The sequence below is a fragment of the Macaca nemestrina genome, chromosome 12 (genome assembly GCF_043159975.1).
Source record: "Macaca nemestrina isolate mMacNem1 chromosome 12, mMacNem.hap1, whole genome shotgun sequence".
Taxonomy (NCBI): Eukaryota; Metazoa; Chordata; class Mammalia; order Primates; family Cercopithecidae; genus Macaca; species Macaca nemestrina.
In genome coordinates this window covers 122,850,571-122,866,463 of record NC_092136.1, presented here as the reverse complement: position 1 = coordinate 122,866,463, position 15,893 = coordinate 122,850,571, and the positions used below count along the sequence as shown (strand labels likewise).

The 15,893-nt window shown below is 45.7% G+C and overlaps 1 protein-coding gene and 1 long non-coding RNA gene across 2 annotated transcripts in view; one reads left to right on the top strand and one right to left on the bottom strand.

Moving 5' to 3' along the window:
• CLM (CXADR like membrane protein) overlaps nucleotides 1-15,893 on the top strand; it is a 124,494-nt gene that overhangs the window by 85,653 nt on the left and 22,948 nt on the right. Inside the window, exon 2 of the mRNA XM_011732146.2 lies at nucleotides 9,482-9,639. Within this exon, the coding sequence (XP_011730448.1) occupies nucleotides 9,482-9,639 (158 nt within the window). The remainder of the gene's footprint in view (nucleotides 1-9,481; nucleotides 9,640-15,893) is intronic.
• LOC139357612 (uncharacterized) overlaps nucleotides 9,615-15,893 on the bottom strand; it is a 35,544-nt gene continuing 29,265 nt past the window's right edge. The window contains exons 3-4 of the long non-coding RNA XR_011611133.1: nucleotides 15,530-15,674; nucleotides 9,615-9,725 (exon numbers count right to left, since the gene is read on the bottom strand). This is a non-coding gene — a long non-coding RNA (uncharacterized lncRNA). The remainder of the gene's footprint in view (nucleotides 9,726-15,529; nucleotides 15,675-15,893) is intronic.

Sequence of the window (15,893 nt, the reverse complement as noted above, 5' to 3'; positions counted from 1 at the left end):
GGTTTCTCCATGTTAGTCAGGCTGGTCTCAAACTCCCGACCTCAGGTGATCCGCCCACCTCAGCCTCCCAAAGTGCTGGGATTACAGGCATAAGCCACCGCACCTGGCCAAGTTGACCATTTTTTAATCAGTTTGTGTTTAATCTGAAAACTTCTCCAACTATCTTCCATCAGTGTCAGGTTCTCCCTTTTCCTCCTTCCTCCCACTCTCCTTCTTTTTCCTTCTGCCATCCCCCACTTCCCTACCTCTTCCCTTCCTTTCCCTCACCCTCTCTCTTTTCCCTCACTCCCTTTCCCCATCCTTCTCCTCCCCTAAAATCAACCCACAGGCTGGGAAGGAGGTAGAAGCTCAATATCCAGCCCCCCTGACTGAAGCTCAGGCTGTCACCTGGGTCCTTGTATCCACACCACTAATTTTAAGGATTCTAGGAACAAATATCCTCTTTGGAGGGGTGGGAGGAAATAACTAGGCACCGTATTGATTCCCAGATGTCTGAAATTCCACTGATAACTTGCAAGCTTCATTCCTTTGGCTTTAGGCTTCAAACTGTTTAAATACCAAATGCATGTTTGTATTTGAAAAGACGGTAAAACGTCAGAGATTTAGCAGCTCATAGTAAATATGGTCTTCCTCTTCTGAAGACTCTCATAAAAGGAGTGGACTGGAGAGATTCTGGGGTTGGGCTGGGTGTGGGATTGGGAAAGCAAATGAGAGAGGAACTTCACTAGTTCATGACAAGGGAGGCTGGGGGGAACTGACAAGTGGTGCCATTAGCTTCCAGGTGCTCCCTCCCCCTAGAATGCTTTTCCCTCCCTCTGTGCGGTAAAAACATGCCTGTCTCTGCAGAACTACCTCCATCCTTACTCACTGCAGTCTTCCTTAATCGCTCGTCAGGAATGACCTTCTCTACAATATTATCAATCTTCTTCGGTGTGCTAATATTGTTGTTGTTGTGAGGAATAACATGCTTATTTTTAGGAGATGCACACTGAAACATTTAGACTTAGTGTCATGCCGTCCACAACTTGATTTCAACGGTACAACAACAAAAAAAAAAAAATAGAGAGGAGAGAGCACACAAAAGCGAGCAATTATAGCCAAATGCTAACAGTGATCAAGCAAAACGACTTCCAAACTTTTCACAATCCTGGTTTGTCCTCATGGTATGTTTTCTGGTTTTCCCTGTCTTTCAAAATGCAGCAAGGTGGTGGCTCATGCCTATGATCTCAGCACTTTCAGAGGCTGAGTGGGGAGGACAGCTTGAGCTCAGGAGCCTGAGCTTGAGCCCAGGCCAGCCTGGGCAACATGGTGAAACACTGTCTCTATAAAAAAATGAAATAAAAATTTTTAGGCCGGGCATGGTGGCTCGCGGCTATAATCCCAGCACTTTGGGAGGCTGAGGTGGGAGGATCACCTGAGGTCAGGACTTTGAGACCAGCCTGGCCAACATGGTGAAAGCCCATCTCTACTAAAAATACAAAAATTTGCCAGGTGTGGTGGCGTGGGCCTGTAATCCCAGCTATTCACGAGGTTGAGGCAGGAGAATCGCTTGAACCAGGAGGCAGAGGTTTTGGTGAGCTGAGATCACGCCACTGCACTCAAGCCTGGGTGACAGAGTGAGACTCCGTATAAATTAATAAAAAAAAAAAAATTTAATTAGCCAGGCATGGTGGTGAAAGCCTATAGTCCCAGCTGCTTGGGAGGCTGAGGTGGGAGGATCACTTGAGCCCAGGAAGTTGAGGCTGCAGAGAGTTATGATTGTGCCACTGCACTCCAGCCTGGCCGACAGAGTATCTGAGACCCTGCCTCAAAAAAAAAAAAAAAAAAAAAAAAAGCAGCAACTACAATTATTAATAGTAGTCGCCATTTGCTGAGTGTGTGCTACATACCATGTGCCAGTGCTTGACACTTTCATACATCATGTATAATGCTTACAATAACTTCCAAAGTTGATGTTTTTATTTTCCTTTTACGGAAAAGTAAACAACTCAGAGCAATCAGGGAATTAATTGGTCTTACAGCCACTACTCAAGTCCAGACCTCTCAGACTCCAAAGCTCATGCTTTTTCCATTGCATCATGCTCTGTCGTGAACTGCATACAGTGTTCCATAAACAACCTGGAAGGCAGGCGCGCGCACACACACACACACACACACACACGCACCCCTCCTACAGAATTATATATACAGCCGGGGTCAAGGGAAAACTTCCTGTCTGCCTGCTGAAGATTCATTGAAAAGCACTGACAAGAGGCAGATGAACAGGAGAAAAGGCATACAAATTTATTAAACTGTTCAAGAGTGTCCAATCTTTTTGCTTCCCTGAGCCACACTGGAAGAATAATTATCTTGGGCCACACATAAAATACACTAACACTAACAACAGCTGATGAGCTTAAAAAAAAAAAAAAAAGTAAAATCGCAATAAAATCTCATAATGGCAGGGCGTGGTGGCTCATGGCTGTAATTCCGGCACTTTGGAAGGCCAAGGTGGGTGGATCACTGAGGTCAGGAGTTTGAGACCAGTCTGGCCAACATGGTGAAACCCCATCTCTACTAAAAATACAAAAATGAGCCAGGCGTGGTGGCGTGGGCCTGTAGTCCCAGCTACTTGGGAGGCTGAGGCACCATAATCGCTGGAACCCGAGAGGCAGAGGTTGCAGTGAGCCAAGATTCCGCTACTATACTCCAGCCTAGGTGACAGAGCAAGACTGTCTCAAAACAAACACACACACACACACACACACACACACACACACACACACGCAGTTACTCCTGCCCACCTCTTTGAAGGGGGTGTCTTAATGTTCAGGAGAATCTTTAAGAAAATGTAAATACGGCCTGGCACAGTGGCTCATGCCTATAATCCCAGCACTTTGGGAGTCCAAGGCAGGTGGATCACCTGAGGTCAGGAGTTCCAGACGAACCTGACGAACATGGTGAAACCCTGTCTCTACTAAAAATACAAAATTAACCAGGTGTGGTGGCACATGCCTGTAATCCCAGCTATTCACAAGGCTGAGGCAGGAGAACCGCTTGAACCCAGGAGGCGGCAGTTGTGGTGAGCCAAGATCATGCCACTGCACTCCAACCTGGGCGACTGAGCGAGACTGCATCTCAAAATAAAAAAAGAAAAAGAAAGAAAGAGAGAGAAAGAGAGGGAGAGAGAAAGGAAGGAGGGAGGGAGGGAGGGAGGGAAGGAAGGAAGGAAGGAAAGAAGGAAGGAAGGAAGGAAGGAAGGAAGGAAGGAAGGAAGGAAGGAAGGAAGGAAGGAAGGAAGATGTAAATACCTTTTAGAGGATAAAACTTTAGTCTTAACTGACTGTAGGCAACAGTCATCTGAGAAAAAGTCCCTTCTAGCAGAGATGAGCAGGGGAAGAGAACTAACACTTTAGTGGGAGACTCCTATGTGCTTTCATGGTGCTAGCTGCTTTCCTCAGTGTCTTCTTTAATTCCCATTTTGCAGATGGAAACATTAAGGCCCAGAAGGTAATTCTCTCAAGCTCCCAGAGGTCCTTTGATAAGTGCCTGAGGTGCATGCAAAAGCTCCCACTTAAGGAGCTGAGGCGGGCTGATCACCTGAGGTCAGGAGTTTGAAACCAGCCTGGTCAACACGGTGAAACCCTGTCTCTACTAAAAATACAAAAATTAGCCAGGCATGGTGGCGCACGCCTATAATCCCCGCTACTCAGGAGGCTGAGGCACAAGAATCAGTTGAACCTGGGAGGCAGAGGTTGCAGTGAGCCGAGATTGCGCGACTGCACTCTAGCCTGGGCAACAGAGTGAGACTCTGTCTTAAAAAAAAAAAAAAAAAAGAGAGAACCCAGGCCCCTCTCTGCTTAGGTGGGTTAAAAAAAGAAAAAAAAAAAAAGTACAGAAGATCCTTTGGGCAATGTGAAAAAATGTAAAAGATTTAATGTGAAAAAGAAAGAAAGAAAGAAAGGAAAGAAAGAAAGAAAGGAAAGAAAGGAAGAAAGGAGGAAAGGAAGGAAGGAAGGAAGGAAGGAAGGAAGGAAGGAAGGAAGGAAGAAAGAAAGGAAAGAAAGAAAGAAAGAAAGAAAGAAAGAAAGAAAGAAAGAAAGAAAGAAAGAAAGAAAGAAAGAAAGAAAGAAAGAAAGAAAGAAAGAAAAAAGGACAGAAGGAGAAGGACCTTAGAAATCTGTAGAAATCGCAGTGGCCTCCTGGAGTCTAACCAACTGAAGTTCAAGGAAGACTAGAAGTGTATGCGCCCCGATCTCGTGGCTCCCTGCCTTGATAAAGCCATTTGTATTCACCAAGGGGCTCCTCCCTGCACTGCTGTATTTAATTCTGGATATGGTATAAATAGGACTTGGCTGACTGTCAAAGCACACCCACCACAATGTTCCGGTCTTTTTGGGACATCAACCGAATCTGAGCCTTTGATTCCCTCTAGTGGCTTAAATTGGCAACTTTTGTAGCTGGCTTTTGGCATTTGTTATTGAATGTTTAAGTATCTATTGTATGCACTAAATTGGTGCTGGGTTCTCTAGCTCTGCCTGGAGTGTAGGGCACTGGTTTCATTTGAGCATTTTTGTGTCCAGTGGAAAGTGATCAGGGTTAAGCCAGAGCTCGTTCTTACAAAGCTCCTTCTTACAAAGCTTAGCTTAGTATAGTGCAAACCAGTGAATTTCCCAGCTGTTCTAAAGCTGCTTTATTGTAATTCTGGGAGGATGGGTTATTATATGGATTATTTCTGCCACTAAACGAGTTGTAGGACCTTGCGCTGTCTCTTTTACCCCTGGGTCTTAGTTTGTTCATTGGTAAAAATGAGCATGTGGGTTACACTCAAATAAATTCAACAAATATTAATTGAACACTTGCAGTGTGAGACCCTGCGCTGAGTACTATGGGAAGGCAGTAATGAATGGTACTTGATCTCAAGGAGCTTACAGGATAATGGGAGAACCAGATATCCTGGAAGCCACATAAAACTGGGCAGGAGGAGGCTGGGCATGGTAGCTCACACCTGTAATTCCAGCACTTTGGGAGGCTGAGGCGGTTGGATCACTTGAGGCCAAGAGTTCGAGACCAGCCTGACCAACATGGTGAAATCCTGTCTCTACTAAAAATACAAAAAAAAAAAAAAAAGGCACGTTGGCACATGCCAGTAATCCTAGCTACTTGGGAGGCTAAGGCAGGAGAATCACTGGAACCTGGGAGGCAGAGGTTGCAGTGAGAGGAGATTGCGCCACTGCGCTCCAGCCTGGGTGACAGAGCAAGACTGTCTCAAAAAAACAAAAAAAAAAAAACAAAAAAAACCTGGCCGGGCACGGTGGCCCTCGCCTGTAATCGCATCACTTTGGGAGGCTGAGGTGGGCAGATATCACAAGGTCAAGAGATTGAGACCATCTTGTCCAACATGGTAAAACCCTGTTTCTACTAAAAATACAAAAATTAGCTGCGTGTGATGGCTTGTGCCTGTAGTCCTAGTTACTTGGGAGGCTGAGGCAGGAGAATCGCTTGAACCAGGGAATCGGAGGCTGCACTGAGCCAAAATCGTGCCACTGCACTCCAGCCTGGCGACAGAGAGACACTCTGTCAAAAGAAAAGAAAAGAAAAGAAAAGAAAACCTGGAAAGATAGCTCCAAGGGCCAATCTGAGGTTCTACAATAGTGGTGTTATTTGCAGGAATAACTAGGGAAGTTACATACCTTTTTTTTTTTTTTAGAGACAGGGTCTTACTCTGTCACCCATGCTGGAGTGCAGTGGTGCAATCATGGCTCACTACAGCCTCGACTTTCCAAGCTCAGGTGATCCTCCTACCTCAGCCTTGCATATCTTATCACCTCTGGCGTAATGGCTGACAATGGCTTATGTCTGCGCCTAACCAGGATTTAGGCTCCTCTCCTTCCCAGCCTGATGGCCCTCCCATTAGCTTTGCAAAAGCGGTTGAGTTTTGGGCAAGGCCTATTATCATTTGAACTATAACCTAAATGTCTTCCAAAGTTATCTCGACCCAGTAGCCCGGGAATAATTAAGGGAAAGGGAAGATCCAGGGTGGGTTAGTTTAGCTTACTGTTATAATTTTCCCACTGATATAACACTTGCAAAGGCCATTTCAGATGCCTCTGAGGGCTCCTCCCCTGCAGGCTCAGCCCAAGCAGCCTTGCTGTAGAATGAAGCACAATCGCCCCTGCTCCATTCTTCCTCATCTCATTTCCCTGAAAGCAAGAATACCAGAAGCCCTTTTCCTTCCCACAAATTGGCTGCTGATCAATTTTGGTAAATAAACAGGGAATTAGAGAATTAGAAAATAAACAGAGAAGCCAATTTGGTGGCTCACGCCTGTAATCCCAGCACTCTGGGAGGCCGAGGCGGGTGGATCACCTGAGGTCAGAAGTTCGAGACCAGCCTGGCTAACATGGTGAAGCTCCGTCTCTACTAAAAATACAAAAAAAAAAATCAGCCGGTGTGGCACACGTCTATAATCCCAGCTACTCCAGAGACTGAGACAGGAGAATCCCTTGAACCCGGGAGGCAGAGGTTGCAGTGAGCTGAGATCATGCCACTGAATTCCAGCCTGGGTGACAGAGCGAGACTCCATTTCAAAAGAAAAGAAAAAGGCTATTTCATATTTTGAAACCATCTGACAGAAAGTTACAGAGAATGGAAGATAGAACTTGGGGTGATACAAGAATGTGTGTTTCTAAGGGAGGCAAGAACTCCTTGTAACAGCCCACTTGTTCCCCAAGGTATTTCTGCACTTACAGAGAGGTCGGAGGTCGGGGGCCGGGGGCGGGCAGTGGGGGAGGAGGGTAGTAACCTGTCTCTAGGAAGGCTCTAAGGAGCAACCTGGAACCCAGCCCGTGACCTGGTATTGAAGCCTGTTTTGGGGAGGATGCCAACCCCTGACTTCCTGTCTCAGTAGAAGGAAAAAAAGTGTTTTTGTGGAATAAGCAGAGAAATTAAGGGACCTGAGACAGTTTAGCCCAGGCATAATGGATGGAACAGAAGTATTTCCAAGAGCTTCATTTAGAGGCACAAGAGAAATGAAAAATGAAGAAATAAAGCAAAGCAGGGCTGTGACTTCCTCTAACACAACAACTGAGGGTGGACACTATTTGGGAAGCTGTGTGAGCATCAGCAGTGGAAAGGGAGGTGCTGTGGTTGGGGAAAGAACACAGGGATGCCTGTTGGACAGATGCCTGCATCACAATGGACTTGAATCTAAACTCAGTGCCTACCCTCCCCAGCTCACCCCCAAATAAAACACATCGTACTACTGGCTTCCCCATCACTGCTACTGTGATCACCATCCTACCAGTCATGCAAGCTTAAAAACAATCTTTGCTTTTTTTTTTTTTTTTTTTTTTCTGAGAGAGAGTCTCTCTCTGTCACCCAGGCTGGAATGCAATGGTGTGATCTCGGCTCACTGCAACCTCTGCCTCCCAGGTTCAAGTGATTCTCCAGCCTCAGCCTCCTGAGTAGCTGGGATTACAGGCACCCACACACATGCCGGGCTAAGTTTTGTAGTTTTAGTAGAGATGGGGTTTCATCATGTTGGCCATGGTTGGCCAGGCTGGTCTCAAACTCCTGACCTCAGCTGATCTGCCCTCCTCAGCCTCCCAAAGTGCTGAGATTACAGGCATGAGCCACCGTGCCTGGCCCAATCTTTGCTTTTGAATCCATTTTCTTTCTCCTCTCAGATCCAGTCAGTTGCTGTATTCCGTAGTTTTGACTATCACATTACCTCGCAAATCCATAATTTGTTTTTTACTACCTTCACCACTATCCTAGCGCAGTATCTCTTACTTGGAAAAATTTAATAGCATTTTCACAAATGTATGTCTCAATATTTCCCTTTTCCTGTGCATTCAACACACAGCTCCTAAATTATCTCTTCCTTAAGCAAGAGATCATGTCACTGTGCTCACTGCGGCAGGAAAGGGCTTTTATCCCATCAACTGCTTCACTTTTCCAGGATAATTTGTTTTATTTTTACGCACTTCTTCACACCAGCCAAGCTGAACTATTACCATTTACTGAATATCCGCCCCTGCCGCCTCTCCCATCCTGTGCCTTTGATCCTGTCATCTCCAACATCTTAACACCTTTCCTCCTCTATTCTATCCACATGAATTCCATTTTCCAAGCTCCATATCAAATGCCACCTTCTCCATAGTAAAATAAATTGCCTTGTATTCAGAGCCACTTGGTGCTAAACACTATACTAGATGATTTACATACTCTGTTTCTAATATTTACAAAACCTTGGAAGGATTTAAGCTTTTCCTGAACCCTGTAATTAATTGCCTATAATTTCTCTCCTCTAAATGTGCATAGCCCTTTCATCATGAATAATTTCCCTTTATACTACAGTATTTGTGTAATTGTCTTTTCATCCTTCTAAATACATGCTACTGGTCAGCAACAACTGTTACTAGATTTAAAGAAAATAAGAAGGTTCATCTCTAAGGTTTTCTCCAGCTTCAAATGGCTGTGACTCTATAACTTAAGAACATGAGTTTTTGGGCAACTTAGTGCAGTTTCCATGAGTATCATCTTCTTGGAAGCCTCTGCTAATAGAAGACAGAAAGATCAAAAAACACAGTTGTTTCCAGGCACAGTGGCTCATGCCTGCAATTCTAGCACTTTGTGAGGCCAAGGTTGGAAAATCGCTTGAGCCCAGAAGTAACCTGGGACCTGGCACAATAACAGAGGAAGACCCTGTCTCTACAAAAAATTAGCCGGCATGGTGGCATGTGCCTATAGTCTTAGCTTCTCTGGAGGCTGAGGTGGGAGGATTGCTTGAATCGGTGAGGTCAAGGGTGCAATGAGCCATGATTGCACCACTGCATTCCAGCCTGGGCAACAGAGAGACACCCAATCTCTCTAAAAACAAGCAAGCAACCAAGCAAGCAAAAAAACAAACAAACAGGCTGGGCACAGTGGCTCATGCTTATAATCCCAGCACTTTGGGAGGCCAACGCGGGTGGATCACCTGAGGTCAGGAGTTCGAGACCAGCCTGGCCAACATGGTGAAACCCTGTCTCTACTAAAAATACAAAAATTAGCTGGGTGTGGTGGCAAGCACCTATAATTCCAGCCACTTAGGAGGCTAAGGCAGGATAATAACTTGAACTCAGGAGGTAGAGGTTGCAGTGAGCCGAGATCCTGCCACTGCACTCCAGCCTGGGTGACAAGAGCGAAACTCCATCCCAAAAAAAAAACAAAAACAAGCTGACATGAGCAATTTCATTGTTCATAAAGACCAAGTAAGGTAAGAAAGACAGGCACTAGTAGGATGCAATTTGGGGTGGTTAAAGAAGATGTGATGAATTCAGTTAACAGAGGAGCCAGTGTGAGACCAGTACTTCCAGTACTCCTAGTCTAGGACTCTTGCAACCTCTTGACACACCCTTGCCCACAGGAACATCCCATAATTTTTTGTTGTCATATCTGTTCCCCATACATTGCCATCCAGTCTCTGCATTACTCATTAAAGATTTTCTTCTTCCAGTTTCCTACTATGTTGGAACCTTGGGGACTCACACTGAGATCAAGAGAGTGGCAGAGGAAAAGGTCACTTTGCCCTGCCACCATCAACTGGGGCTTCCAGAAAAAGACACTCTGGATATTGAATGGCTGCTCACCGATAATGAAGGCAACCAAAAAGTGGTAAGTAGACACCTGGCTGGAGTCCTTCCTCCTTCTTCTCCTTCTGCATTTGCCTTTCTGCAGTCTTCCAGTCTTTCTTGTTGGCTCTGAAAGAGTTAGAATTCCTTTTTCATCTGGCTTCTACTTGAAAGACTTTAGACACAAAACTATAGAGACGAAAGAGTATTGCTGGGCATGATGGCTAACGCCTGTAATCTCAGCATTTTGGGAGGCCAAAGCAGGTGGATCACCTGAGGTCAGGAGTTCGAGACCAACCTGGCCAACATGGTGAAACCCTGTCTCTACTAAAAATAGCCAGGTGTCATGGCCCATGCCTGTAATCCCAGCTACTTGGGAGGCTGAGGCAGAAGAATCACTTAAACCCAGGAGGCAGAGGTTGCAGTGAGCTGAGATCATGCCACTGCACTCCAGCCTGGGTGACACAGCAAGACTCCATCTCAAAAAAAAAAAAAAAAAGAAAGAAAGAAATAATAATTAGCCAGATGTGGTGGCACAAACCTGTAGTCTCAGCCACTCGGGAGGCTGAGGTGGGAGGATCACTTGAGCCCAGAAGTGCAAGGCTGCAGTGAGCTATGATCACACCTGTGAATAGCCACTGCACGTGAGCCTGGGCAACACAGCAAGACCCTGTCTCTAAATAAATAAATAAGAAGTTGTCTGGCCGGGTGCAGTGACTCACACCTGTAATCCCAACACTTTGGGAACCTGAGAGGGGTGAACTGCTTGAGTCCAGGAGTTCAAGACCAGACTGGGCAACAAAGTGAGACTCCCTCTGTACAAAAAATTTTTTTTTAATTAGCCAGATGTGATGACACATGCCCATAGTCCCAGCTTCTCAGGAGGCTGAAGTAGGAGGATTGCTAGAGTGCAGAAGGATCACTTGAGCCCAGGAGGTCAAGGCTGCAGTAAGCTGAGATTACACCACTGTACTCCAGCCTAGGCAACAGAGCCAGACACTGTCTCTTAAAAAACAAAAACAAAACAGAAGCAAAAGATAGAAAAAAGTTGTCCTTTCCTCTTCTCTGTCTATACCACTAATTTTATAACATGGTTTATGTTGGGAGGAGCTAAGGTCTTCACTGAAAACAGATTTCAGGATCACTGTTGTAGTTTAACTTGCTTAAATAGCTATCTACATCACTTCATAATATTGATACTGCTTATCATTTTGTTCTCATACAGTAACATTCTAAGATACTATCTGTTCTCTGTAGAGCGAGGTCACCTTAACCTGAGTAGGTTTATTGATTTATTTTTTTACTTTGAGATAGAGTCTCACTCTGTTGTCCAGGCTGGAGTGCAATGGCTCGATCTTAGCTCACTGCAACCTCCACTCACAGGGTTCAAGAGATTCTCCCGCCTCAGCCTCCTGAGTAGCTGGGATTACAGATATGCACCACCATGCCTGGCTAATTTTTGTTGTTTTTAGAGATGAAGTCTCACTCTGTCGCCTAGGCTGGAGTGTTGTGGCGCCATCTCAGCTCACTGCCACCTCCGCCTCCTGGGTTCAAGCGATTTTCGTGCCTCAGCCTCCCAGGTAGCTGGAATTACAGGCGTCCACCACCACACCCAGTTAATTTTTGGTTTTTTAGTAGAGATAGAGTGTCACCATGCTGGTCTGGAACTCCTGACCTGAGGTGATCCGCCTGCCTCGGCCTCCCAAAGTGCTGGAATTACAGGCGTGAGCCACTGTGCCCGACCTCTGAGTATGTTTATTTTTATTTTATTTTATTTTGTTTTGAGACGGAGTCTCGCTCTGTCGCCCAGGCTGGATGGAGTGCAGTGGCCCGATCTCAGCTCACTGCAAGCTCCGCCTCCCGGGTTTACGCCATTCTCCTGCCTCAGCCTCCGGAGTAGCTGGGACTACAGGCACCCGCCACCTCGCCCGGCTAGTTTTTTGTATTTTTTAGTAGAGACGGGGTTTCACCGTGTTAGCCAGGATGGTCTCGATCTCCTGACCTTGTGATCCGCCCGTCTCGGCCTCCCAAAGTGCTGGGATTACAGGCTTGAGCCACCGCGCCCGGCGAGTATGTTTATTTAACAGCTTCTTGGTCAGCCTAGATTTGATACTCTCAGTTCTGAATGAAGTGATGTTCATGTTTATTACAGCCCATGTTCCTGTAATAAAAATCCAAGAATGACTCTGATAGATTCTCTTCTTTGATCACACTTGAGGCAGGTTCCTAAGGTCTTTCTGACTAGAGCTAATCTTGGGCTTCCCTTTCCGCCCTCGTAGAATACCTTTTGAGCAAGAATGCTGCTAAGTCAGGTTAGTGAAAATGCTCCACTCTTGGTATCTTATCACCCTGTCCTGCCTACAATAATAATCCTATCAAGCAGGTTCAGCCAGAAACCCCATCACCCCTGATGTTTCCTCTCAGTAATTTCATGACCCCCATCCTGCTCCTTGGTTGTAAACTCCTCTTGTTCTTGCTGGAATCAGAGTCAAGCCCAATCTCTGACTCACAGTGGTCTTCATACCTATTACCGTGGCCCCTCTGGAATACAGTCTGTCTTACTATCTTTAACAAGTTTTGGCCGGGTGCGGTGGCTCACGCCTGTAATCCCAGCACTTTGGGAGGCCGAGGTGAGTGGATAACCTGAGGTTAGGAGTTCAAGACCAGGCTGGATAACATGGTGAAACTCTGTCTCTACTAAAAATACAAAAAAATGAGCCAAGCATGGTGGCATCTGCCCATAATCCCAGCTACTCGGGAGACCGAGGCAGGAGAATAGCTTGGAGCCAAGATCGAGCCATTGCACTCCAGCCTGGGCAATAGAGCAAGACTGTCTCAAAAAAAAAAAAAAAAAAAAAAAAGTTTCACTGGATAATTTTCTCATTAACAATTTCACACATCTAACTTTCACCCAAGTATTTTCATTTGATTTAAAGAAAAAAGGACTTGCTTGGTTATATAACCAAGTGAATATAAGGATTAGGATGTTAATTATTGATTTCAAAAAGTCCCTGATACAGCTTTAAGCAGTCACAATTCCCTACTTGTCTTCAGTTGATACCGTGAAGCAAGGATGTCTATTTATTCAATCATTCAGATTACACAAATTTATTTAGCACTTACTGTATGCCATGCTAGGTATCAGGATACAATACTGAAGAAGACATCATAGTCCTTGCCTTCTTAGAGGTTATAGTGAAAAGACATTCAATAACTTTACAAAGAGCCTGGCACAGTGGCTAGTGTCTGTAATCTCAGCTACTCAGGAGGCTGAGGTGGGTGGATTGCTTGAACCCAGAAGTTTGAGACCAGCCTGGGTGAGACAGTGAGACTCTATCTCTTAAATAATTTTTTTTTTTTTAAAGAAAGGAGGGGAGAGGTAGGTAGAAAGACAGGAACAAAGGAACCAATAAAAATTAGCAATATGCCAGGTACAAATCTGTTTAGCACATATTATCTCATTTAATTTAATATGTGCCAGTTGCAGTAGCTTGTGCCTGTAGTCCCAGCTACTCGGGAGGCTCAGGTGGGATGACTACTTGAGGCCAGGAGTTCCAGATGGCCTGAGCAACAGAATGAGAACTCCCATTTCTAACACAATTTTTAAAATTTGTTACTGTAATACTCATAACTAGAATTAATGGGCTCATTTTACAAATAAGGAGCTGAGGTATACCCACATGTTCGTAAACACACAAACATAGTGAACAAATTGCATAAAGTCACCTAATTTGCATTTTCAAATTAGGCACCCTGGGCTGGGCCGGGCAGGCACAGTGGCTCGTGCCTGTAATCCCAGCACTTTGGGAGGCCCAGGCGGGAGGTCTACTTGAGCTCAGGAGTTCAAGACCAGCCTGGGCAACATGGTGAAACCCCACCTCTACTAAAATTACAAAAATTAGCTGGGCATGGTGGCACGGGCCTATAATCTCAGCCACTTGTGAGGCTAAGGTGTGAGAATGGCTGGAGCATGGGAAGTTGAGGCTGCAGTGGGCAGAGATGGTGCCACTGCACTCCAGCCTGGGTGACAGAAGGAGACCATCTCAAAACAAAACAAATGAACAAAAAACAAATTAGGCAGCCTGACCTCAGTGCCTGCTCTGCGAACCACTAGCTGTATTACCTTCATAAATAATTTGAAAGTGTAATATGTGCTATGTAGGCTTCTTCTCCAAGAAAACACCAAGTGGCGAAAAATCCTATCTAAAACATCAAGAGAGATCTGCATCCATCTCCATTCAGAGTTTTACAGTTGCTCTGCAGGCGATGGCACAGAATGACTGCCAGAAAGTTGAGCTGCTCCATCTGTTCTATACAAGTCCTAACAAATTGTTCCAGGTCCACCAGGAATGACATAATACAAACAGCCCCAAACCACTAAAATTAGTATTTTTAATTTTTTTCTTTGTTTGCAAAAGGACTAAATTGATGTTCATTTTTCTCCCATCAACACCCTGATGAACTGCTTAGTCTCAGCACCATATTTCTGAGAATTAAAAACAAAATAGGCCAGGCACAGTGGCTCGCACCTGTAATCCTAGCACTTTGGGAGGCGGAGGTGGGCAGATCATTTGAGGTCAAGAGTTTGAAACCAGCCTGGCCAACATGGTGAAACCCTGTCTCTACTAAAAACACAAAAAAATCAGCCAGGCGTGGTGGCAGGCACCTGTAATCCCAGCTACTTGGGAGACTGAAGTAGGAGAACTGCTTGAACCCGTGAAGTGGGTTACAGTGAGCAGAGATCGCACCACTGCACTCCAACCTGGGTGACAGAGTGAGACTCCGTTCCCCCTGCCCAAAAAAAGACTATCTTGCAATTGTATAATTTCACCTTTCCAAAGATGTCAGATGCTTGCCTGTATGTTATCCCTTTTTTCTTCATTAAATATTGAGACAGTCTCAGCCTAGGCAACACAATGAGACCTATCTCTTAAAAATATGTGTGTGACGGCCAGGCGTGGTGGTTCACACCTGTAATTCCAGCACTTTGGGAGGCTGAGGCTGGCGGATCAGGAGGTCAGGAGTTCGAGACCAACCTGACCAACATGGTGAAACCCTGTCTCTACTAAAAATATAAAAATTAGCCAGGAGTGATGGCGGGTGCCTGTAGTCCCAGCTACTCAGGAGGCTGAGGCAGGAGAATCGCTTGAACCCAGGATGAGGAGGTTGCAATGAGCAGAGATCACACCACTGCACTCCAGCCTGGGTGACAGAGTGAGACAACGTCTCAAAAAAAAAAAAAAAGTGTATGTCAGGCTGGGCACAGTGGCTCACACCTGTAATTTCAGTACTTTGGGAGGCCAAGGTGGGCAAATCACGAGGTCAGGAGCTTGGGAGCAGCTTGGCCAATATGGTGAAACCCTGTCTCTACTAAAAATACAAAAAAAATTAGCTGGGCCTGGTGGGCTGTAGTTCCAGCTATTTGGGAGGCTGAAGCAGAAGAATCACTTGAACCCGGGAGGCGAAGGTTGCAGTGAGCTGAGATCGCGTCACTGTACTCCAGCCTGGGCAAAACAGCGAGACTCCATCTCAAAAAAGAAAAAAAAAAATGTGGCCGGGCACAGTGGCTCACGCCTGCAATCCCAGCACTTTGGGAGGCCAAGGCAGGCGGATCACAAGCTCAGAAGTTCAAGACCAGCCTGGCCAATATGGTGAAACCCAGTCTCTACTAAAAATACAAAAATTAGCCAGGTGTGGTGGTATGTGCCTATAGTTCCAGCTACTCGGGAGGCTGAGGCAGAAGAATTGCTTGAACCTGGGAGGTGGAGGTTGCAGTGAGCCAAGATTGTGCCACTGCACTCCAGCCTGGGCGACAGAGTGAGGCTCCGTCTCAAAAAAAATAATAACAATAATAATGTGTGTGTCTTTGTGTGTGTGTGTGTGGAGACAAGATTTTAGGGAAAGCGAGGAAAAGCAGATGGAGTCAGACCTACCTGAATGTACTATGCACTGTGGTAGAGGTATGCCCCAAACACCAAAGGTTGAAGCAGGGAGTCACCATTCTAACTGAGGAGTCAAGAAAGACTATATACAAAAAGTGGTCCTGGAGCTTGATCTTGAGGCCTTGTATAGGTGTCGCTGAGGCAAAAATAGAAGAGGAAAAGGCATTTCAGAAGGAAAAAACTGCATAATCAAAGCCGAGATCTATCAGGAGACACTGAAACAAGAAACATCAGATTTGGGGACAACGAGATTCAGAGATGTGAGGGCAGGGGTCAAAGGTGAGGTATGGTCCAGAGTGCATTGGCACAGGTGTAACATTCAGAAGGCCAGGCCATCATCAGTGCGCGCAGGTGA